This window comes from Balaenoptera acutorostrata, chromosome 4 (genome assembly GCF_949987535.1).
Source record: "Balaenoptera acutorostrata chromosome 4, mBalAcu1.1, whole genome shotgun sequence".
Lineage (NCBI taxonomy): Eukaryota > Metazoa > Chordata > Mammalia > Artiodactyla > Balaenopteridae > Balaenoptera > Balaenoptera acutorostrata.
In genome coordinates, this window is record NC_080067.1 from 102,240,077 (window position 1) to 102,267,001 (window position 26,925).

Below are 26,925 nucleotides of genomic sequence, written 5' to 3' on the forward strand. Positions count from 1 at the left end.
AGATAATGAAGATCATTATATGATGATAAATGGGTCAATACATCAAGAAAATATAACAATCATAAATCTATACCTACACAATGTCAAAACACCTAAATCTATTATGCAAATACTAACAAAACTGAAGGGAAAAATAGACATTAATATAGTAATAGTAGGGGGCTTCAATACCCCAGTTTCAGCAATGGATGGATCCCCCAGACAGATAATCAATAAAGAAGCATTGGACTGGAACCATATATTAGATCAAATGAACCTAAGAGACGTTTATAGAACATTCAATCACAGCAGTAGAATACACATTCTTCTCAAGTGCACATGGAACATGCCCCAGTTTAGATCACATGATAGGCCACAAAGCAAGTCTTAGTAAATTTAAGAAGAATGAAATCATACCAAGTATCCTTTTTGACCACAATGGTATGAAACTAGACATCAACAAGAGGAAAGCTGGAAAATCTACAAATATGTAGAAATTAAACAACGTACTCCTGAACAACCAATAGATCAAAGAATAAGTCAAAAGAGAATATTTTTAAATATCTCAAAACAAATGAAGCTGGAAATAACATACTAAAACCTATGGAAAACCTACCACAAAAGCAGTTCTGAGAGGGATGTTCATGGCAATAAATGTATATATTAAGAAAACAGATCTCATGCAACCTAACTTTACACCTCAGGGAAGCAGAAGAAGAAGAACAAACTAAGCCCAAAGTTAGCAGAAGGAAAGAAATAAAGATCACAGTGGAAATAAATGAATTAGAGACCAGAAAAGCAACAGAAAAGATCAACAAAACTAAAAGCTGGTGTTAAAAATTAACACCAAAACTTCTCAAACTCTTCCAAAAAACTGAAAAGGAGAGGACACTCCCAAATTCACTTTATGAGACCAGCGTTACCCTGATACCAAAGCCAGATAAGGACACTACAAGAGAACTAAACTATAGGCCAACATCCCTGATGAATACAGATGCAAAAATTCTCAACAAAATATTAATTCAACAATATATTAAATTCAACAATATATTAAAAGGATACATACCACAGCCAAGTGGGATTTATCCCTGGGATGCAAGTATGGTTCAGCATACACAAAACAATAAATGTGATACACCATATTAATAGAATGAAAACGTATTTGATAAAATACAACATCCTTTCATGATAAAAACCTCTCAACAAACTGGGTATAGAAGGTAAATTTAATAAAGACTATTTACAACAAACCCACAGCTAATATCACACTCAATGGTGAAAGAGTAACAGTTTTTATTCTAAAATCAAGAACAAGACAAGGATGTCCACAGTCACCACTCTGATTCAACATAGTACTACAAGTGTCAGCTAGAGTAATTAGGCAAGACAAAGAAATAAAAGGCATCCAAATCAGAAATGAAGAAGTAAAATTGTCATTATTTGAAGATGATATCATCTCATACAGTTGACCCTTGAACAATGCAGAGGTTAGGGGCACTTACCCTCCACACAGTCGAAAATCTGCATATAACTTATAGTCAGCCCTCCATATACACGGTTTCTCCATATCTGCAGTTCCACATCCATAGATTCAACCAACTGTGGATTATGTAGTACTGAAGTATTTACTACTGAAAAAAAATCCATGTATAAGTGAACCCATACAGTTCAAACCCATCTTGTTCAAGGGTCACCTGTATTTAGAAAATCCTAAAGACTCAATCAAAAAACTGTTGGAACTAATCAACAAATTCAGTAAAGCTGCAGGATATAAAATCAACATACAGAAATTAATTGCATTTCTATACACTAACAACAAAACATCTGGAAAAAAAATAAAGAAAACTATCCCATTCACAGTAGCATCAAAAACAATAAAATAATTAGGAATAAATTTAACCAAGGAAGTGAAAGATCTATACAATGAAAACTCTGATGAAAGAAACTGAAGTAGACATAAACAAATGGAAAGAGAGCCCATGTTCATAGACTGGAAGAATTAATATTGTTAAAACACCTATACTAACAGAGTCATCTATAGATCCCTATCAAAAAAAAACCCTATCAAAATTCCAATGGAATTTTCCACAGTAATAGAAAAAACAATCCTAAAATTTATGTGGAACAACAAAAGATCCCAAATAGCCAAAGCAATCCTGAGAAAAAAGAACAAAGCTAAAGGTATCACATGTCCTGATTTCAAACTGTACTACAAAGCTATAGTAATCAAAACAGTATGGTACTGGCATAAATACAGACATATAGACCAATGGAATACAATCAAGAGTTCAGAAATAAACCTCCACATAAACAGTCAACTAATATTTGATAAGGGAACAAACAAATAATGAGGAAAGCATAGTCACTTCAAAAATGGTGTTGGGAAAACTGGATAACCACAAACAAACAAATGAAATTGAACCCCTATCTTACACCACTCACAAAAATGAACTCAAAATGGATTAAAAACAAACATAAGATCTGATATTGTAAAATACTAGAAGAAGAAGTGCCTTGGCATCGGTCTTGGCAATGATTTTTTTAGATATGACACCAAAAGCATAAGCAACAAAAGCAAAAATCAACAAGGGGTATTACATCAAACTAGAAAGCTTCTGCACTGCAATAGATAGCTCCAATAAAATGAAAAGATAACCTATGGAATAGGAGAAATATTTGCAACCTATATATCAGATAAAGGGTTAATATCTAAAATATATAGAGAACTCATACAACTCCGTAAGAATAACAACAAAATCCAATTTTAAAAATGGGCAGAGGGGGACTTCCCTGGTGGCACAGTGGTTAAGAATCCGCCTGCCAATGCAGGGAACACACATCCAAGCCCTGTCCGGGAAGATCCCACATGCCGCACAGCAACTAAGCCCATGCACCACAACTACTGAGCCTGCACTCTAGAGCCCGCGAGCCACAACTACTGAGCCCACATGCCTAGAGCCCATGCTCCACAACAAGATAAGCCACCGCAATGAGAAGCCCATGCACTGCAACAAAGAGTAGCCCCCACTTGCCACAACTAGAGAAAGCCCGCACACAGCAACAAAAACCCAACACAGCCAAAAATACATAAATAAATAAACAGGCAGAGGAACTAAATAGACATTTTTTCCAAAGAAGACATCCAAATGGTGAATAGGTACATGAAAAGATGATCAACATCACTAATCATCAGGGAAATGCAAATCAATACCATGATAAGATATCACATCACACCTATTAGAATGGCTATCATAAGGAAGATAAAGAGGATAGGGAGAGAAGGGAACCCTTATACACTGTTGTTGGGAATGTAAATTAGTTCAGCTGCTACAGAAAACAGCATGAAGGTTCCTCAAAAAATTAAAAATTGAACTATCATATGATCCAGCAATCCCATTTCTGGTTATATATCCTAAGGAAATGAAAAAAGGTATAAAAAAAGATATCTGCACACCCGTGTTTACTGTAGCATTATTCACAATAGCCAAGATATGGAAAGAACCTAAGTCCATTGATGGATGAATAAAGAAAATGCAGTGTGTGTATATATAAATACACACACACACACACACAATGGAATATTATGCTAAGTGAGATGAGTCAGACAGAGAAAGACAAATACCCCATATCACCTATACATGAAATCTAAACAAACTGAACTCCACAATTCCCTGGCAGTCCAGTGGTTAGGACTCCATGTTTTCACTGCCAAGGGCCCGGGTTCAATCTCTGGTTGGGGAACTAAGATCCCACAAGCCACGTGGCGCAGCCAAAAAAAAAAAAAAGGAATAGTGTTTAAAAAAAAAAAGCTCAACTCGTGAAAACAGAGAATAAAATGATTACCAGGGGCTAGGGGATTGGGGAATTAGGGAGATATTGTTTAAGGGTACAAACTTGCAACTAGTAGATAAATAAGTCCTAGAGATCAAACGCATAGCATAGTGACTGTAGTCAACAATACTGTATTATTGTATTAATATAAATATAATAAGTTTATGTAACAAACTTCAAAGTTGCTAAGAAACAAGATCTTAATTGTTCTCACCATAAAAAGAAATGATAATTATGTGACATGATAGAAGTGCTAGCTAACACTATAGTGGTAATCATATTACAATACATAAATGTATCAAATCAACACATCATACACCTTAAACTTACACAACGTTATATGTAAATTATATCTCAATTTTTTAAAAACAGAAAAATTTCCCTTACCTACTGATTACCTTTTAGGAAATATTCCAGCCTCCCTCTCCTTTTTAGTTGTTGTGAGGCTATGACAAACCACTAAGGACCAAACCATGCACTGTGTGCTCACAGCATGCCTCCTTCTCCTTTCTTTTTCCTCTCTTCCTCTCCCATGGTCACTCTTGTTCCTTGGGTAGCCACCAGCTACCAACTCAAGGCCAGCAAACTGACCCATACAGCCCAATCCAAGAATCACCAGATGATTGGTGCTAAGTCACCTGAATTTTACTTAAAAATGAAAAAGAATGCAAAAATGTCAATTTACTTAATTTTCCCAAATGATAACCCTATTCTAGGCCAGTAACAAGGGCAGCTTCAAGGTCGGCCATCTTTTTAGATTCAGAGCCAAGAGGAAACACTAATGGTCACTCCTGGAGCCACTGTAAGGTGTGGACTGGAGTGAACACTACGCCTGCCTGTCCCACAGGCCTGTTTCGCTCCTGTCTACTGAAACACAACACTGCTGTTTACTGACCTGTCAGCTCAGGGGCGGGCCTGACTGATCAAAGAATAATCCCAAGAGACTGATTCAGGAATGGGCCTGTGACCCAATTCTGTTCTATGAAAAGCTGCTGCATGTTTCTGATGGATTCATGCACCCGAATCCAGACACCACCAGTACTCTGGGAACAGCTCTCTGAATTTTACTTGCCAATGAAAAAAATGCAAGTAACTCTTGAGACTATTTTGAGGGAAAAAATTGTATCTCAAGCTGGACAGGTACAAGAAAGCAACCACCTGTTGCTGTGGCAGCGACCTAAAGTCCAACCATGAAAGAGGACGCCATAGACAAAGCTAATGCACAGACGGCACAGCTGAGAGACTTACAGAGAAATGGAGCCTGAACTACGCTCAACATAGCAAAATGGGACTTCCCTGGTGGCGCAGTGGTTAAGAATCCGCCTGCCAATGCAGGGGACACAGGTTCGAGCCCTGGTCCGGGAAGATCCCATATGCCACGGACCAACTAAGCCTGTGTGCCACAACTACTGAGCCTGCGCTCTAGAGCCCGTGCTCCACAACAAGAGAAGCCCGCACACCACGATGAAGAGCAGCTCCTGCTCGCCACAACTAGAGAAAGCCTGCGCGCAGCAACAAAGACCCAAGGCAGCCAATAAATAAATAAATAAATAAATAAAAAGAGAGTAACTTTTAAAAAAAAAAGAAAAAATAGCAAAATGAATTATGTCCAACTATACCTCCTGACTTCTATTCTAAATGAATATTATTCCTTAATATTAAAGCCAGACTGAATCAGCTTTATTTGCAGCCAGAGGCCCTAATACACTGGTATTGTTTTCATAATCAGAAAACATATATATTTAAAATATCAATGAATAAGGAAAAAACAAATAAATACAGGCCATCCTCAATGAGAGGTTATCAGAGAACTAACAGAGAATTCTCCCTACAAACTTTTGCTAGATATTGATATATATCTCCTTCTCATATGTGATATTTTTTCTCCCATGGTTTCTACCTGCATCATTCTAATCTCCACTTCCATCATCATATCACCTCCACCTTCTTGCCACTCTCTTATAAAGACCCATGTGATTATATTGGGCCCACCCAAATAATCCTGAATAATATCCTTATCTCAAGATTCTTAACTTAAACTTGTCTGCAAAGTCCCTTTTATCAGATAACATATTCACAGGATCTGAGAATTCAAACACTGACATCTTTGGGGGCTTTATTCAGCCTACCATATATACCAACATGATAATAAGTCCTTTACATTCAGAGACTTCTAGAAATTCAGAAATCTGTGAATTCACTATAGTAGTTGTTCTACTCACAATCACCTAACTAGAGAGGTTTTGCTAGTTTGTGGATCTTATTTGTTCCTCTATTTGTTTAACTGAATTTGGCCAAATCTTAGGAAATGTGGGGATTTTGGTGTGACACATCTGAGATGGAGCAAACAGGATGTCCTAGGATTTGTATTTTTTAAACCCCCATGAATTATTTCGAATTTATTCAACTTTCATTCAATAAATCTTTATTAATGTTTCAGAAGCTGAAGAATTTAAAGTATCTAACCACATTTTATGTTGGAAAACTAAGTAAAAATGTAATAGTCGTGACAAAGGAAATATTCCTTTCTTAAATTTCAAAAAACTCTGCATATACAGTATAAAGGAGACTAACTTGAGCATGAGATGAGGAAACAAAAACATGAAGGAGACCTGTTACCAATGGAAAGAATATTTGCTGCATTTAGTGCTGTTTGTTTTGTTTGTTTATCTTAACCAACTCTGAATTTGGCATATTTGAAAATGCTTTTTCTCCCCTTACCACCTGTGATGGTTAATTTTCTTATGTGATATTTTTAATTAAAATTGAATCTGTGCCTTATAGAAAATACTCAGATACTCTAATTGCAAGGAGAGTACAATCAGGCTCAGAAGCCTAGGACAGACCAGGGATTAAGGGATGGGAGACGACCAAGGTTCAGAGCCTTTCCCACTCCCCACTCCCCACCCCAAGCTTCTTTAACAATTATCATCATAGTAATAAACTGAACAGTTTAAAAGTCATAACAATACTCTCAGCCTGGACAAGATAACCTCTTTAGACGAGGGAAAGTGTCTCACCACACTCCACTAAAAGATCTATTTATATTTTCAATACTAAAATTGTCCTACATCATTTATATTACTGCCACCTCCCTTCTCCATTATTGTTCGGTTTGTGTTCGTGCAGATAGCTAGCGCTGTTAGCGGACATTCTCCAGAAGTTTCCAAGAACTACAGCAGGACTATTAGGGGAATTCCTAACAATAATTCCTAACATTCCTTCCTGATTATAATGACATTAACGATGTGGGACTATAGCCTAACCTCTCAAGTCTCTCTTTCTCCTACCTCCTCGGCCATCCTAGACCTACACAACTATCCTCTCTATTCTTACACCCAGGCTGTTGAACGTGGTAAAACAAAACACACACTCACAAAACCAATGCAAGTAAGCGCCATGCATACATATGATCTTGAAAGTTATTGCCCCTCTATCATCCTGCAGGGTCAGCTCCATCTTCCACCCCCATTCTTTCAAGCCCCTACGTACCAACCTCCTGGGCTCCACCCTCCTTCCACCTTCCACCTCCTCTCTAGGCAAGAACTCCCTCAATGTCTTACCTTCCAGCAGCAAATGTATCTACATTGCCAACCATTATGACATTTTTCCCTGTTAGGTCAGAGGAAGGAGCACGGCTCCTCTCACATAATTAATAATAAAATGATAACAAGAACACTCACAATGTACCATGTCCCTCATGCTACATAGTTATTGCTCCATCTGTACTATAGGTCCCATCCTCTCCTCCTCTCCTTGGTCCATTAATTCTTCTCTCCAGCTCCTCTATGAACTCTTTCCCCTCAAATGCAAGTCCCTCAGACTTCCACTTGCAGCCAAGATACAGCAACAGTGAGATTTACTCCTCCACCTGAAATAGTGGTTTTCCAGACACTGCACATCAGACAACGAAAGACATGATGCCTGAAAGATGGGAAATAAAGGAAATGATCCCTATGACTGATTGCCCTTTGCTTACAGCCTTGAGAGCATCTCCAGGCTGCAGCAGCAAGAGGGGAACCCAGGTGGAGCCTGGAGCACCCCCTAAATTGAGGAGATGAGCTGAGAGTCTTAAAAGACCAAGCTGATTAGAATCCACAGGACAGTAACAGTAGGAGACAGCTGCACATAGAACTCAGGAGATCTACAGAGAGTCCTAATTAAGTATTCAACAGAGTACTGAAGAGCACAAGTGTGTAAGGAAACTCCTGGAGGCTGGGGAAAGAACCACACGACAGCATGAGAGAAAACAGTAACCTGAGCTCCCACAGGGCCGGGATGTTCGAGAGACACAAACATTCAGTCTACAGCAAAATCCAAAAAGCAAAGAAATACCATAATTAAGTTGGACCTATAACCTGAGAAGTACCACAAGCCAACAAAATTAAAAGGACAGCATCAGTTTAGATAAAACATACTCCACAAATTTTGGTGATCTGTGAGTTCATGAAGGGAATGGAAGAGAGGGGGAGAGAGGACTACTACTAAGTACCTTGTCAGCGCCAGGCACTTGTGAGGGTTCAATAAGACATGGTCCCTGTCCTGAGCACCACACCCAGTCCTTAAAACAGACTCATTGGACTTCCCTGGTGGCGTAGTGGTTAAGAATTCGCCTGCCAGTGCAGGGGACACAGGTTCGAGCCCTGGTCTGGGAAGATCCCGCATGCCGCAGGGTAACTAAGCCCGTGTGCCACAACTATTAAGCCTGCTCTCTAGAGCCTGCGAGCCACAACTACTGAGCCCATGCACCACAACTACTGAAGCCCGCACACCTAGAGCCCGTGCTCCGCAACAAGAGAAGCCATCGCAATGAGAAGCCCACGTACCGCAACAAAGAGTAGCCCCTGCTCGCCGTAACTAGAGAAAGCCTGCATGCAGCAACAAAGACCCAAAGCAGCCAAAAATAAATAAATAAATATTTAAAAAAAAAAAAAACAGACATCATCATCTCCCTCCCCTGAAATACTCCTTCAGCTTTCTGCCAGGAGTCAGCTAAAAGGTCCCCTTCTTGAAAAGACTTTCTTTCATCACTCTAAAGCTACTCTACAGAACCCACTTTCTTATCTCTACGGTACTCCTCACAATTTCTAATTATCATTTATTATTACACTCTATGATTACTTATTACTCTTATTTTCTCCCATGCACATTTAGAATACGAGCTCCATAGTGAAGAAACCACTGCACCTTTGGTGACTAGCACAGTATTATAACCACTGAAGGCACTCAAACACTTATTGAATGAATGAAAACAGAAACTGTGACTGAGATAAGTTTCCTGATGATCAACGCTTTCCAGGCTAGTTAGCCCCAAATCCCTCGACTTGGTTCCCTTAGTTATGAAGCAGCATGCTGAGTACTCACCTCTACCTGAGTGACATTGATGACCAGCACTACCACCATCAATACTGCAAGCAGACAGCAGAAAAAACGTAGTTTGAAGAAACTGATCCACATTGTCTGGCTGTGTCTTGATCACCCATGGCCGACACCATGCTCCCTTCACTCCTTAAAACTCCATGTCTTTGTTTTTCTGAGCTGCAGGTGAGCTTTCAGTTTGACTTGCTTCTTTCCTGCTAGTTTCCTTACGAGTTCTTTGTATAAAAGAGCAGCTGGGGTTGATTTAAGAAGCACATTTTTCTCCAAAGGACTCCTTCAAAGAGGGGAGATGAGAAAACAGATTACCAATTACAACAGCTTAGAGTGGAGTAAAAGGAAAGACACCATATTTCCTCTTCCTTAACCTTACTGAAGACCCAAAGTCATAAGAGAAAGCAAAGAAACAGAGCACAGTAACATCTATTCCATATCTGGACAATTTAATTAAACCCAGCTCCAGGCTTCTGTGTAAGTACAGAGATATTTGTCCTACTACCTATTTAGGTTTTAACTTTTAAGAGAGCAAAGAAGAGTATCTTCAAACCCTTAGAAATTACAAAATTCAAGTGTTAATTTTCTAAAGAGGTCTAAGTAAATAAAACCACTTCCCTTCCCTTACAGTTGAAGTTTTATTACATTACTAGAGTAATTATATTTAAAGAGCAGTAAGAAGAAAACCTGTGATTTTATGAGAAGATCTGGGATTAGGTGCAAACCATTCTGATAACCTCTGGAAAACAGGGATGCCATCCCTCTGTATGGCAGGAGACAGGACACACCCTTTGGGTTTCTGGCTCCCTCACCACGCATATAGTTCTGATGCTCCCTCAGCTGAGTAACAAGGCACAGGAGCAAAGACACCTGCCCTGAAGATGTAGGAGAGGAAAGCTAAGCTTCAGGAGGTAACAGCTCCCCCAAACCCTTCAGCACACCTGCTAGAGGCAGAGGACTTGACAGTATGTGGCTCCTAACTGTTCTTCCATGTAATTATTTTAAAATGCTCTCCCCAGCTGCTTGCTTTTATTTATTTATTTATTTATTTATTTATTTATTTATTTATTTATTTATGGCTGAGTTGGGTCTTCGTTTCTGCGCGAGGGCTTTCTCTAGCTGCGGCAAGCGGGGGCCCCTCTTCATCGCGGTGCGCGGGCCTCTCACTGTCGCGGCCTCTCCTGTTGCGGAGCACAGGCTCCAGACGCGCAGGCTCAGTAGTTGTGGCTTACAGGCCTAGTTGCTCCGTGGCATGTGGGATCTTCCCAGACCAGGGCTCGAACCCGTGTCCCCTGCATTGGCAGGCGGATTCTCAACCACTGCACCACCAGGGAAGTCCCCCAGCTGCTTTTATGATATAGGTAAGCAGTGAAAATGTTAGTGTTTAGTTCCCAGTGAGGCTTTCCATGGAAGGCAGGATAGAGAGGTAAAGGTGAAGAGGGTGCATAACCACAGTGCAGAGGACCTCAGACTCCCTCAGCTGCACCAATACTCCTACAGTTTTGTGTTGGACCTGGCAAGCCCCCTCTTCCCTCACTCCTCCACTCTTCTGGTCTAATCCGTTCCCATACCACAAGTCCCATACCACAAGGACATACAACAACACTTCGTCACCCCAGCTTCCTAAAGGAGATAAGGCTAAGCTATTCCAATATGCTTTCCATCCTCAGAATTCCCACAGCACTTACGTTTTTCACTTCTCAGCTGATCTCTGTATTTCTATGTATTTCTCGTCTCCCCAACTACTCTATACCAATTAAGACTTTAAAAAAAAAACAAAACAGAAACTATATATCAGAGCAAAGCAACTTAAGGATAACAATGTATCATACTTTTTGATTCCTTCCCAGTACTTAGCTCTTTACATGATATATGTTGATTCAACAATTCACACGATAAATAATTATGGAGGCCTACTCTGTACCGCACACTGTACTAAGTGCCAGAAATTCCCCTGGCAAAGCTTACACTCATGTTAGGCAAGAGGTATTTCTCTCCTAAATTACAGAGGAATAAATCCCCCACTCCTGGCCACCTCCACAGGGATGCCAAGTACTGTGAAAGACTGCACTTAAACATTTCATAGCCCCCCAACATCACCCCTCTCCAACACCCAGCTACCTACCCACCCTGAAGTGCCTGTAAATTCTAGGAAGGAAATGGCTGTGAAATAAAGGAAATAACTCTGTCTCCAGGGCCCCTCTGCTCCTCTGCAGAAACCCTTCTCCAGGAGCTGGCCACAAGAATCATAGTTTTCCACATGAAAGAATGCTCAACATCATGAATCATTAGAGAAATGCAAATCAAAACTACAATGAGATATCATCTCACACCAGTCAGAATGGCCATCATCAAAAAATCTACAAACAATAAATGGTGGAGAGGGTATGGAGAAAAGGGAACACTCTTCCACTGTTGGTGGTAATGTAAATTGACACAGCCACTATGGAGAACAGTAGGGAGGTTCCTTAAAAAACTAAAAATTGAACTACCATACAACCCAGCAATCCCACTACTGGGCCTATACCCTGAGAAAACCATAATTCAAAAAGAGTCATGTACCACAATGTTCATTGCAGCTCTATTTACAATAGCCAGGACATGGAAGCAACCTAAGTGGCCATCAACAGATGAATGGATAAAGAAGATGTGGCACATATATACAATGGAATATTACTCAGCCATAAAAAGAAACGAAATTGAGTTATTTGTAGTGAGGTGGATGGACCTAGAGTCTGTCATACAGAGTGAAGTAAGTCAGAAAGAGAAAAACAAATACTGTATGCTAACACATATATGGAATCTAAGGGGAAAAAAAAAGGTCATGAAGAACCTAGGGGTAAGACGGGAATAAAGACACAGACCTACTAGAGAATGGACTTGAGGACACGGGGAGGGGGAAGGGTAAGCTGGGACGAAGTGAGAGAGTGGCATGGACATATATACACTACCAAACGTAAAACAGATAGCTAGTGGGAAGCAGCCGCATAACACAGGGAGATCAGCTCAGTGCTTTGTGACCACCTAGAGGGGTGGGATAGAGAGGGTGGGAGGGAGGGAGATGCAAGAGGGAAGAGATATGGGAACATATGTATATGTATAACTGATTCACTTTGTTATAAAGCAGAAACTAACACACCATTGTAAAGCAATTATACTCCAATAAAGATGTTAAAAAAAAAAAAAAATCATAGGTTTCCTTGATGGCCAGAGAGGGAAGACCAAAGATAATACTCCACAGGAACTCAGCTGCACCATGGTAGCCGTGGTCTGCGTACTGTGGAAAGGCCAGTAGCTCAGAGGACGTCAGTGTGGTTCAGAGCTGCTCAGCAGCAGCACAGCAATGGTCAGTGGCGCAGAAGGATGGCACAAGGGCAGCAGACTTCAGGGCTAAAGGAACGAAAGGACTTATAGGCAGCAATGCAAACATGCAAGAAGCCCCTCACAGCCAGGGACTTCGTATAAAAATCATTATGGAAGGTCACACCAGGAAAAGGTCTGAGTTCCTGCTACAAGTAGGTGGAACACTGAGATTGAGAGATCCATCTGCATACCTAAGTAGATACAGCCTGAGGTGTACTAGACAGACCTCTCTTTGAAAAGACACATACTAAAATGTTGACAGTTGTCACCTCTGGGTGGTTTTTGTTTTTCTCCTTCATCTTCACCAGGAAATAAAAATCACAGATATAAAGAAAAAAGCTGGTTTCTAAAAGTAATAATTAAAGATGAGCTATAAGGAGAAACAAGGCATTAAATCAGATATGAGAAAACAAATTTAAAATGAAAGATTCCAAAGTGAAAAAACAAATCTGTAACAGATTTCTTTGTTTTTCCTACAAATGTAAAACCTAGGCATTATAGCAAGAAATCTATTTGCAAAGAGAGCAGGAAAATATCATTTGGTATCTCAAATTGCCTTAGAATTGAGTAAGAACAATAGTGGTAGATAGGAATGACTCTAAAAAAAAGTTTCCTAGATCAACCAAAAAATAAAAATATATAATTTAATTTAATTTACCTTTTTTTTTTTTTTTTTGGAAATTTCCAGTTCCCAAGAAGAGATACTTATTAGAACAAAGAAATTAGGGTTTAAATCTAACTTTCCTTCCAGTGTAAAATCTGAACTCAAGCAATCGTGAGAGCCCTTATTCTTTTCTTGACACATTCGAAGCACACGTTGATGTTTTTCATTTTTATACCATTCTTCCTGCTGCAACAGAGATAAGCACATGAAATACAGGTTAAAGATACTGAAAATGAAGCAAAGGAAAATATATTTGAAATCAAGAATACAATTTTATAGCAAAGAGATGTACATAGATTTCAGTACAAAGTAGTGGGTGGAATAAGGATAGGAACATTTCCTTTCCTAGTAATGAAAAAAAAAACAAACCCAACAATAAGTGGCTATTTATATTCATGAACTTACACAGGGCAAATCATTCTCAGATCTGAGCTAAAGGTCAAAACCTTATAAATAGTAACATAACTGGAAAAAATATAAACCACAGATAAAAGCTCCATGTTATTTTTCTTTTTTATTTTAATTTTTATTGGAGTATAGTTGATTTACAATGCTGTGCTGATTTCAGGGGTACAGCAAAGTGAATCAATTATACATATACATATATCCACTCCTTTTAGATTCTTTTCCCATATAGGCCATTACAGAGTATTGAGTAGAGTTTCCTGTGCTATACAGTAGGTCCTTATTTTCTTAAAGACTAGAATAATCATGTAGTTCAATGATCCATCCTACCACTAGAGAAAACAAGAAGTATCTGGACACATCTAAAAGTTGTGATCACTCCATGAGGAATCTCAACTTGAGCAGTCTTGTTTTCAAATCTTTCTGAATGTTAGTACACCACTTACTCATGCTTCATATTTATGTTCAAATGACAAGTAAAAAGTAAAATCCATGGTCTGCTGGGTCTGTTTTGCTAAATTTTGATTAAGACTATTTACCAGCCAATCTAAATTCTTTATGGCCTGTGGCAACAACCCTATACTGCCATTAGGTACCTGACCTCCTACCCCCATCTCATCTCACAAGAGAATTATAAAGTGATTGCTTATATCACTTGGAATTGCAATTGTCAGTAACAAATGAAATACTTGAGTTCAGTACTAAAAAGAAAATTAAGGGCTTCCCTGGTGGCGCAGTGGTTAAGAATCCGCCTGCCAATGCAGGGGACACGGGTTCGAGCCCTGGTGTGTTCGAGCCCTGGTCCGGGAAGATCCCACTTGCTGCGGAGCAATTAAGCCCGTGCACCACAACTACTGAGCCTGCGCTCTAGAGCCCGGGTGCTAAACTACTGAAGCCCACACGCCTAAAGCCCATGCTGCCCCCGCTCTCTGCAACTAGAGAAAGCCCGCATGCAGCAACACAGACCCAACGCATGCAAAAATAAATAAATAAATAAAAACTTTTTCAAAATTAGGTAGCAACCCCACCCTCTGGGGGGGGCTAACGTTCTTAGACAACCACTACACAAAAACAATACATTATTGAACAACCACACACCCAGTTTCTGGAACAGTCCCCATCCTAAATACTCTGACCCGCCAGCCACATAGATGTACTTGTCAGAGCAAGTATCTGGAATTTTAATTCAGAATACAAGGACCCCACACATAAAAGACAAAAGCACAGGTTTACATGGAATATATCCAAACTTAAATGTTCGTATCTCGAACTTTCCATAGATCAGCTGTATTTCATAGGGTGCTGAGTAAAACCTAGAAACTTAACAGGGCAATGTCTAGAGAAAGAACTGGAGACTCATCCAAGACCATGATGATGATGGGGCAACCAAATAAGATCAATCCTTGGATAAAAATGAAGCAGGGACAGAAGTCTACACAGGGACAGAAGTCTACAGGACTTGTTTCCCCAGATTCCATTCCATTTCTCTTTCACATACCCCCATCTCACATACCCAAAATGCTGACTCACCTAGGCCTTCTCTTCTTTCAAAGCAGCACCCCAATGCTTTCATAATACCCGGGGAGGGGGGGGCAGGTGGAGGCGGGGGCAGTAGGGTAGAGAAGTAAACAAATCAGTTAAATAAGTCACAAAGCAATAAGTGCTATAAGAAAAAAATAGGGCATGTTGATAGGCGGTGGTCTTTAATCTTGCATGCCCATTAATATCATCCCAGAAGCTTATAAAGATACCAATGCCTGCATTCCACTCAACCAACTGGATCAGAATCCATAGGAGTAGGGCCCGAGAAACAGCTTTTTATTTAAGGTCTGCAGATAATTATAATACACAGCCAGGGAGGAGAACCAATGGTATAGAGTGGCCAGAGGGTCTTATTTGTACAAATTGGTCAGGGATGGCCTTTCAGAAATGATGCCTGAATTGTAACTTACATTGTCCCTCCAGATCAATCCGATTCTGGGTCAATGGGGATAGTCAACCCTACTTCAGGGATCTATCCCTTCGTTTCCTTTCTCAGTAACAAATAACTGCACTGTATCAGGCCCAGAGAGATTGTGAGGATGAAAGACACAGAAGATATTAAACACAGTCAAAGGAAAGCGGAGCCCAAACACTATGGAAGAACAGTGTGCTGTTCTACTGGTTAGACTGAGACAGTTATCAGGGTCTGGGAGTGCCGCCAGCTTCAAGGGCACACTGATGTTCCAAATGATAATTAACCACAGTGAGAAGGGGAGAGATCCATCAAAGCAGCGTGATCCTTTATTCTTCAGAAAATGTGGCAACAATCCTCCTTTAGAGTAAATAATGAAAGCAAGGAAAATTTTACAGACAATTACAAATTTTGTATAAATCCTGTGAATCCCTCTCACCACCACACTAGTGGTCTTTGATCAAGTGGAGATGAGCGACAGGCCAGGCAGAGTCTCCACATCACACCTTGTAGAGTCACACTTTACCCAAGCGACCTCAATGTGATGTCCCAAAACGACAGCTCAGTAAAACCAGAATAGTCCAACGCATGAGAGGACCGCCAGCCAAGAGGCAGCTGGGTCTCGGAGCAGCGATGAGACTGGAGATGCGGGCAGAGGAGGGAGGCGTCTCCAAGTGCCCCGCACTCGCTTAGAAAAGGTGTTAGGGGAAGGAGTCTTTAGCGGCCCGGAAGTCTGGGCTCCGCCGCGCTGCGGCTGCTCCTGCGGGTGGTGCAGCAAGTCGAGAAAGCTGAGGATGGAGATGCTCGCGCCCCGCCCCGCCCAGGGACCGGCTGCAGCTCAGGCTACTCCGGACCAAGGCTACGGCAGCCGGGGGCTTTAACTCTGCCCCGACTTGGACCGGAGCCTCCCGTTCCAGGTTCAGATGCCCCAGCCATGACCCCCGGGGCTGCAGCTCCTCTGCACCGGGCCGGGAGCTCGGGAGCCAAAGCGCGGAGGAAGGGGCTTAGCAGCCGAGAGGCGCCCGGGAGGAGCCAGGCAATGGTTCGCTCGGGCGACAGAGGCCCTGCCCGGCCCTGGAGCACAAGCCGCAGGCTGGCACTCACCTCCGCTCTGGCCTCCCGACGTGCGCTCTCCGGCGGCCGGGGACCCGGACGCCCTGATCCGTCGCAGCTGCACCAGGCCGCCTGGCCCCGGCTTCCTGGACCAGCTGTGTCGCCTCACCCCCGACCCCCGGCTGCGATTGGTTGAGCTCTGGGAGGGGCGGACCGAGGGCGCTAACTGACAGCCGCGGGCTTGGAGCGCAAGCGTCCGCTGGAGCAAGCACGCAGAGTTGGCGCCTGTCGAGCTCCGCACCACCAGGCTCACGCGCGAGGGTGTCCTGCTGCTGTTGCCCTATGGTCTGAGCTCTGGCCCGTATCAGGACCCCGGCTCCTGTCGCCTTCAGACGTCAGGATTTCCCCAGGGAGCATCCATTTCGAAGCTTTTGTCTTCTCAGCCTAAGTGACCAAACCCCAGATGCCCCTACTTGGGCCGTCTTTCCGCTAAGTGGCGCAATGTTTTGTTCCCTGCACCAGAGAAATAAGATTTGCCAAGCTGGGGCTTCCCTGGTGGCGCAGTGGTTAAGAATCCACCTGCCAATGCAGGGGACAAGGGTTCCAGCCCTGGTCCGGAAAGATCCCATGTGCCACGGAGCAACTAAGCCCGTGCACCACAACCACTGAGCCTGCGCTCTAGAGCCTGTGAGCCACAACTACTCACCCTGTGTGCTGCAACTACTGAAACCTGCGTGCCTAGAGCCCATGCTCCACAACAAAGAGAAGCCACTGCAATGAGAAGCCTGCGCACCGCAATGAAGACCCCAGGCAGCCAAAATTAATTAATTAATTAATTATTTTTAAAAAAAGATTTGCCAAGCTCCAGCAGAGAGCCATTGGGTCCTTGAATCTTTCCTTGCTTGAAATTAGTGGACGTATTCTGTTAGCCCTTAAAACAACCCTTTTGCTTTTACTCGCCCTGTACATGACATGGGTCTTCCAGCAAAAAGGCCTGAATACTCCCCACACACACACCCGAATTCTAGGTAATCCTATTTTAGACTTTCTTCTAAGCAGTAAAACGTCTGTAGCAACTATGTGAAATTCAGGAACTGAGAGGAGTCCTTCGAAGACAGAAGCACTTGCTCAGGAAACCGGAAGAGATGGCAGGGGTGCTCCGTGTTCCTCAGGGCTGGGAACCCAGTGGGGTTAACCCCAGTTTATCCCAGCAAAACGCAGCCTCTAAAAGTAGACTGCCCCACCCATGCGCTCTAGGGCCCTCCCTTGCCAACTACTGAGCAGGTGTGCTGCACCTACTGAAGCCCTGGCCCTAGCGCCCATGGTCCACAACAAGAGAAGGCACCACAGCAAGAAACCCGACACCGCAACGAAGTGTAGCCCCGGCTCGAGGCAACAAGAGAAAGCCTGAGCACAGCAACGAAGACCCGACACAGCCAAAAAGACAAACAAACAACAAGAAAAAACAAAAGTAGACTGCCCAAGACTGTTGTTCCAAGGTCAAAATATTTGACATTTACTGACCACAATGGACTCTATGTGCTCATTCAGAAGTTTTCATGGCAGACCTGCATGCATGGGTCACCCGTATGACTGGAATAACAGGAGGTTCTACATGGGGCAGTCTCTTCTGGAGTAATCATTTCATTCTTCTTTCTCGAGGATCAGCCTTTTGTACTCATAAAAGGTGGTTTCCATTGCCTCTGTGCCTAATGATCAACAGCCCCATATAATAGACTTCTGCTCTAAGTCCCATCTTCCAGTAGGTGGACTCACCTGTCTTTCACAGTTTGGCTGTCTGGCAAGTGGCTAATACTTAAATAGGACATGCTGACTCCTAGTCATGACTTTGGACCATTGGTGAGCCTTATTAACCCCCATTCAAACCCTCTAAGGCATTTTAGTGATCTTATATTTTACGATTATTACAGACACAAGCAAGAGTGGCAGGGACCAGAGATGCCTGTCCATCACTACTAGATTCTTAAAAGGTCTCTGACTGCAAAGTCACCACATTCCCAGTGGAGAGTACTACTATACAAAAAAAACATGCACTTTGGATCCTAGCCTGACTCAGTCTAATTCACAGCTTTGTCACTTATTAGCAGTGCCATCCCAAACAAAGTACTTAACTTCTCTGAGTTCATTTCCTCAACTGTAAATTAGGGGCAACACTAACCTGCACTTAGGAATAAGTGAGAAGACAAATGAAAAGTACCAAAAGAGTGTCCCAAATCTCTTCCTCTTGAATTCCCTATCTCAGGTTATGACATAGCATAAGGAATTTCTAAATGTTGCATTTATGATAACCTAACTTTGAGCTGGAGGAAAAAAATGAGAACATAGGTTTGTATATTTTGATATGAAACCAAAGGAACTGGTCATTTCTGACCTGTCTGCAGAAATGGTTTAGATGCTAATGTTACTAAACTTTATTTCTCTAAGTAAAACGAAGAACGGATCCTAAGTTTAGGTAAACAAAAGCAAATTAAGCTGGTTTATGATGCCGCTAACTTGAGGGGTATTCACCAGCAAGTCTGGCTCCATCTCTGATGGCAGAAGCTTGCTGCATAAGCACTCCTGAGTCCACGTCAGCTCCTGATTCAGTTCCTTTGCTTCCTCCTTTTGAGCAAGTGACTGAAATTTGGGCCAGAAGAACCATCAAGCCATTGTTCAAAATAAGTGACTGCTGTCACATTGGATACCAACCACCCTACTGCAAAACACCACGGACAATGAGAGGATGCTGCCAAGGGTGGAGACTAGAAGAGGTATTAGGTGCCTGTATTAGTCTGCTCAGGGTGTGAGTGGCTTAAACAACAGAAATTTATTTTCTCACAGTTCTGGAGGCTGGAAGCCCCAGTTCAAGATGCCAGCTGATTCAGTTCCTGGTGAGAGTTTCCTTCCTGGCTTGTAGATAAACACCTTCTCAATGTGTCCTCATATGGCAGAGAGAATGAGAACTCTCTGGTGTCTCCGCCTCCTCTTACAAAGACACCATTCTCATCAGGTTAGGGCCACAGCCTTATGACCTCATTTAACCTTAATTGCCTCTTGTTGGGAAAGGCAGTCTTTCAGGCATGAGGCTTTGGCTTGGAACACTTCCTGACCAAGAGAGAAAAGCTCGTGGCTTGTGCTGAGCTTGTTGCCTCGTTTGGGAATATTTTTCCCTGTTTCGGAGTTAATGCGTATTCCTTTGCTTCACTCTCCCCAGAGGGTTCCTTCACCCCTTCCACCATGTGATGACACAGTGAGAAAATGGCCATCTATGAAACAGGGAGCTGGCCCTCACCAGACACTGGATGCCTTGTTCTTGGATTTCCAGCCTTCAGAACTGTGAAAAATAAATTTCTGTTGTTTATAAGCCACCCAGTCTATGGTATTCTGTTATAGCAGCCCAAACAGACTAAGACACTTACAGTATACAGTCAAAACAATTTTCCAAAGTTACTTAGGTCATCTCCCTTTTTCCTATCCCCTTCAGTGAGTTTATGTCATACATCTGTAAAACGTATTCATTTGTCATAGTCCTCATTCCATCTTGAGATCCCCTGATATCCTAGTTAAGATCTGGGGGGTAAAATTTGCATATAGTAAAACTTCAGTCTTTGTGTACTGTTGCATAGGTTTTGACAAATATCTAGAATCATGTATCCACAGCCACAGTACTGTATAGAATAGTTTCATCACCTAAAAATTCCCACGAGCAGCCTCACCTGCCCTCAACTCTCGGCTACCACTAATCCTGTTTTCTCTCCCTATAGTGTGGCCTTTTTCCAGAATGTCATATAAATGGAATCATGCAATATGTACTCTCAATATTTTGATTAGCAAAAAGTTTGGAAACCATTACTCTTGCTGATTCAGATACATCTAAAACAATTACCAATATCCACCTAATCACCAAATTGGGAGTCAGCTTCAATTTACAGCATTTTAAAAGGACTCTTCTCTCAGCTCTGTATGTTAAATTATCTAAATTTGGAAGAATCTTTTTTTTTTGGCCACACCATGTGGCATGCGGGATCTTGGTTCCCCGACCAGAGATCGAACCTGTGCCCACTGCAGGGGAAGTGTGGAGTCTTAACTGCTGGACCACCAGGGAAGTCCCTGGAAGAATCTTTTTTGCGGTGCAAAAAGATTTTCTTTTCCTTCAAAGACAAAAGAGAAAGTACACAGAAAGCCGTGTTATTCTGCTGACTTGCTTTCAATCCCCTCTGTTTTCTTTTTTTTCTTTGGCTGTGTTGGGTCTTCGTTGCTGCATGTGGGCTTTCTCTAGTTGTGGTGAGCAGGGGCTACTCTTTGTTGCAGTGCATGGGCTTCTCATTGTGGTGGCTTCTCTTGTTGTGGAGCACAGGCTCTAGACACGCGGACTTCAGCAGTTGCAGCGTGTGGGCTCAGTAGTTGCAGCGCACGGGCTCTAGGGCTCATGGGCTTCAGTAGTTGTGGTGCACAGGCTCAGTAGTTGTGGCGCACGGGCTTAGTTGCTCTGTGACATGTGGGATCTGTGTAGGCTGCGGTCCTTTGACCCCCGAGGCCCTCCTGGTTCACTCACTCCTAGGCTCCTAACTTTTACCATGGGCCCTTTTAATCTGGACCTGTTTCCCCTGGTCACCAGTCTCCCCTCAGATATCCACAGGATATCATGCAGCTGCATCCATAGATAAGAGACCTTGCACCCTGCCTGTTGGGTAGCCCAAGGGACCCACAGAGGTCAGCCTGAGGCTGCACAATCCCCTCCCCAAGGCAGTAGGATTCATTACTTCCACTTTGGCCAGATTAGGCTGCTCAGTCTTCTCTGATAAGCTGTGAATTTTCTCCACTGCATCATCCAGTGGCTGTTGTGTCATCCTTCCCTGTGCTGCCAGAGCACACGGCCTGAGCCTCTCTTTGGGCCTTATCACAGGCTGCCCTGTGTTATTGTCCATGTTCTGACCTAGCCTAGGCCTCTGCTAGGCTATGAACTCCTTGAGGGCCAAGTTTGTCTGACTCCTTTCTGCATCCTTTTTACCTTGAATCACAACGACTTATTTATAAATATATTTTTCTATTATATTCTGAATTCCCTGCAAGTAAGGACTGTGTCTGATTCCTCTCTTTGTCCACTGCACCCGGCACAGGGCCTGGCACAGAGTAGACAGCAGTAAAGTTATGCTGAATGAACAAAGGAGTCAAAGGCCCTTGGCCTTCTGGAGCTAATTGAGAGGCCAGGGCAAGTTTCCCCATGGGAGAAGCAAGTTGTGTCCCTCTGTGGCTTGCACTCTCAGCCTGCTGAATACTCCTAAATGAGTCTTCTCTGTGGGGGCCTGTATCCAGGCCAGTCACAGTACTTCCTGGGAATGAGCTGCTCTCTGGCTTGAGCTTGGTCCTGCCTGGATGTCCCAGGATCACAGCCCAAGTCTAAAGCCAAGCCTTGACCTGGGGTTCTCATTTCACTGGCATTTCCCCTCTGTCCCTGATTGGATTTTCTACAACTGTCCGCCTCCAGGGAGATGCTGGGGCTCAGCGTGTTTGAGCGTGCCTTGGCTCTGTGCTACCACGTGCCAGAAATGCTCTCTGTACTGTAAGAACTACCATGACTCTTTGAAACAGGGAAGATGAATAAAGAGCTTTATGCTGATGGCAATAAATAAATAAATAAATAAATTACCTGGTTTCAAGACTTAGTGTAAAGCTATAGTAATCAATATAGTGTAGTACTGATATAAACAAATAAATAATGGAACAGAATAGAATCTAGTTATATTTTAAAAACAAAAAAACAAACTCATGGAAAAAGAGATCAGATTTGCAGTTACCAGAGGCGGGAGGTCAGGGGAGGGGGTGTTGGATAAAGATGGTCTAGTTATAAAATAAATAAGTACCAGGGATGTAATGTGAACACTGCTGTATGTTATGTACGAAAGTTGTTAAAGGAGTAAATCTTGAGTTCTCATCACAAGGAAAAAATTTTTTTCTTTAATTTTGTATCTATATGGATGGATGTTTACCAAACTTATTGTGACAATCATTTCACGATAAATGTAAGTCAAATTCTTATGCTGTATACCTTAAACTTATACAGTGTTATATGTCAATTGTATTTCAATAAAACTGGGAAAAAATTTTTTCCAGACAAACAAAAGGTGTGTGAGTTCATCCCACTAGACCTGCCTTACCAGAAATACTAAAGGGTGTTCTTCAAGCAGAAACAAAAGGATGCTGACATCGTAGAAACTTGAATGTGTAAAACTCACTGGTAATGCTATAGTCAAAATAAGATTCTCTAATATTTCAATGCTGTTGTGTAATTTACTTACAACTGTAGTTTAAAAGTTAAAAAGGAGGGAATTCCCTGGTGGTCCAGTGCTTAGGACTCGGCACATTCACTGCCATGGCCTGGGTTCAATCCCCGGTCAGGGAAATAAGATCCCACAAGTTGAGTGGTGCAGCCAAAAAAGAAAAAAAAGTTAAAAAGGAAATGTACTAAAAATGACCATAATGATAAAACAAAGACAATCCACTGAATGGGAGAAAATATTTGCAAATGATATGACCAATAAGGGATTAATATCCAACTCAACATCAAAAAACAAACAAACAAACCAACTAAAACATCGGCAGAAGAACTGAATAGACATTTTTCCAAAGAGGAGATGCAGATGGCCAACAGGCATATAAAAAGATGCTTAAGGTCACTAATCATCAGAGAAATGCAAATCAAAACCACAATGAGATTATCACCTCTCACCTATCAGAATGGCTATCATCAAAAAGAACACAAACAACAAATGTTGGTGAGGATATGGAGAAAACGGAACCTTCCTACACGGTTGATGAGAATGTAAATTGGTGCAGCCACTGTGGAAAACAGTATGGAGGTTTCTCAAAAAACTAAAAATAGAACAACCATATGACCCAGCAATTCCAATCCTGGGTATATATCTGAAAAAAACAAAAACACTAATTTGAAAAGATACATGCACCCCAATGTTCATAGCAGCATTATTTACAATTGCAAAGATATGGAAGCAACCTAAGTGTCCATCAACAGATAAATGGATAAAGAAGAAGTCTATATCTACATACACACAGACACACACTTATACATACACTGGAATACTTAGCCATAAAAAACGCAATTTTGAAATTTCTGAAATTTTGCCATTTACAGCAACATGGATGGACTTGGAGGGCATTATGTTAAGTGAAATAAGTCAGACAAAGAAAGATATATACTGTATGATATCACTTATATATGGAATCTAAAAAATACAACAAACTAGTGAATATAACAAAAAAGAAGCAGACTCACAGAGAACAAACTAGTGGCTCCCAGTGGGGAGAGGGAAGGTGGGAGGGGCAATATAGGGGTAGAGGATTAAGAGGGACAAACTATTAGGTATAAAATAAGCCACAGGATACTGTACAACATGGGGAATATAGCAAATATTTTATAATAACTATAAATGAAGTATAACCTTTAAAAATTGTGAATCAATATATTGTACACCTGCAACTTATATAATATTGTATATCAACTATATGTCAATAAAAAATTAAGTAAATTTTAAAAATAAATAAATGAAAAAGAATGCATTACTAAAAATGATAATGGTAACTTAATCCAGAAGAAAGTTTAGAACATTTAAATTCTCATGGTTAGAGAAAATTAAAAATTAAAATTTAAACTTATATGTATATATTGTTACAGATAAGCATGATATGATGATCAACAAAATATTTTCAAACACAAAATATATTATTCAAGGATAAATATCTTTGGGAGTATAGTGGAATAGAAATATGAGTTAATTAAAAAAGGAACAATGGAAATTTCCTAATTCTTACTGAAGAGTATATTAATGTATTTTAAATGGATTATGGTAGTTATAAAATAATAGCATTTGATTTCTCATGAGACATTTAGAAAAATGTTGTAATAATTTCATTTTTAAATGTCAATTCTTACAATGTACCAGAAATTAAATGCTTTGTAACAAAAACAAAAAAACAAAAAACCGTAACTACCAAAATTTCTTATTGGGTATACAATGTTAAAAGTGTATCATCAATAACCTAAATGTGAGGTTACCTAAAAGTATACTAAAAGTATAAAATTTCTATATGCTATCAAAATGGTTATCAGCTTACAACAGAATGTTAAAAATATAAGACACTTTATGTAAGCTTCATAGTAATCACACACAAAAGAAAACCTGTAGTAAATACAAAAAAGATTACAATAAAGCAGTTAAAGCACACCACCACAAAAAAAGTCATCAAATCACAAAGGAAGATAGAAAGACGAAGCAAGGAAAAAAGAATCTACAGAACAGTTAGAAAACAATTAACAAAATGGCAATAATAAGTCCTCACCTATCAATAATTACCTTAAATGTAAATGGTTTAATTCTCTAATCAAAAGACAGAGAATGGGGCTTCCCTGGTGGTCCAGTGGTTAAGACTCCATGCTTCCACTGCCAGGGGCACAGGTTCAATCCCTGGTCGGGGAAGTTCCACATGCCGCAAGGCGCGGCCAAAAAAAAAAGACCAAGAATGGCTGAATGGATAAAAAAACAAGATTCAATGACATACTGCCTACAAAAGACTCACTTTAGCTTTGAGGACACACACAGTGTGAAGGAATGGAAAAAGATATTTCAAGCAAATGGTAACCAAAAGAAAGCACAAGTAGCTATACTTAAGACAAAATAGACTTTAAGATAAAAATGGTCAAAAGAGACAAAGAAGGTCATTATATGATGATAAAGGGGTCAATCCATCATCAAGACATAACTATAATTAATACTTATGCATCCAACTTCATGGTACCTAAATATATACAGCAAATACAAACAAAACTAAAAAGAGAAATAAAGAGTAGTACAATAATAGTTGGAAATTTTAATACTCTACTCTGAACAATGGATAAATCATCCATGGAAAGAATCAATAAGGAAACAGCAAATTTGAACAACACTATAGACCAAACAGATCTAACAGACATAGAGAACATTCCGTCTAACAGTGGCAGAACACATGTTCTTCTCAAGTGCACATGGAACATTTTCTAGGATAGATCATATGTTAGGTCACAAAACAAGTCTCAATAAATTAAATAAGATAGAAATTATATCAAGTATTTTTTCCAACCACAGTGAAATGAAACTAGAAATCAAGCACAGGAGTAAAGCTGGAAAATTCACAAATATATAGAAATTAAAGAACACACTCCTGAAAAGGTATATTAAAAAATATCTTGAGACAAATGAAAATGAAAAGGCAAAATACCAAAACTTATTACAATTGATACCACACAAATACAAAGGATCATAGAGACTAAAATGAACAATTATACACCAACAAATTAGACAACCTAGAAGAAATGGAGAAATTCCTAGAAACATAAAATCTAGCAGGACTGAATTAAGAAGACATCTGAGAAGACCAATAATGAGTAAGGAGATTGAATCAGTAATCAAAAACCTCCCAACAAAGAAAAGTCTAGGACCAGATGGTTTCACTGGTGAATTCTATCAAACATTTAAAGAATTAATTCCAATCCTTCTCAAACTCTTCCAAAAAGTTGAAGAAGAGAGGACACTCCTAAGCTCACTTTATGAAGCCAGCTTTGTGCTGATACCAAATCCAGATAAGAATACAAGAAAAGAAAACTATAGGCCAATATCCCTAATGAATATAGGTGAAAATTTCCTACACAAAATACCAGCAAACTGAATTCAAAAGTACAATAAGAGGATCATATACCATACAAGGATGATCTTTCAACAAATACAAATATATATAATTTATATATATTTATTTATATATTATATAAATATTACATAAATATAATTATATATTACATAACATACAAATATATAATATGTATGTATATATACCTGACATTATTATAATTATATATTATAAAATAATTATATGTATTATATAATCTATAATGTATAATTACATGATATATGCAAATATATAACTTATATATAACTTAAAATACAAATATAAGAGACTTCTCTGGTGGTACAGTGGTTAAGACCCCACACTTCCACTGCAGGGGGCATGGGTTTGACCACTGGCCAGGGAACTAAGATCCTGCATGCTGCACAGCACGGCCAAAAAAAATAAAAATAGAATAGAATAAAATAAAATACAAATATGATACTTCACATTTATACATACAGTTGACCCTTGAACAACACAGGTTTAGACTGCATAGGTCCACTTATACACAGGATTTTTACAATAAATACATACTACATTATTATGCAATCCTCAGTTAGTTGAACCCTCCGAGGTGGAACTGTGGATA

General features: G+C 40.6%; 1 protein-coding gene across 3 annotated transcripts in view; it reads right to left on the bottom strand.

The window, feature by feature from the left end:
* NXPE3 (neurexophilin and PC-esterase domain family member 3) overlaps positions 1 to 16,789 on the bottom strand; it is a 54,677-nt gene extending 37,888 nt beyond the window's left edge. For 2 of the 3 annotated variants that reach the window (XM_007163994.2, XM_007163996.2), the window contains exons 1-3: positions 16,671 to 16,789; positions 13,202 to 13,393; positions 9,175 to 9,463 (exon numbers count right to left, since the gene is read on the bottom strand). In XM_007163994.2, coding sequence (XP_007164056.1) covers positions 9,175 to 9,267 — 93 coding nt within the window. In that variant the 5' untranslated portion in view covers positions 9,268 to 9,463; positions 13,202 to 13,393; positions 16,671 to 16,789. The remainder of the gene's footprint in view (positions 1 to 9,174; positions 9,464 to 13,201; positions 13,394 to 16,670) is intronic. The other variant, XM_057546117.1, reaches the window with a different exon arrangement.
* Between the last annotated feature and the right edge of the window lie 10,136 nt (positions 16,790 to 26,925).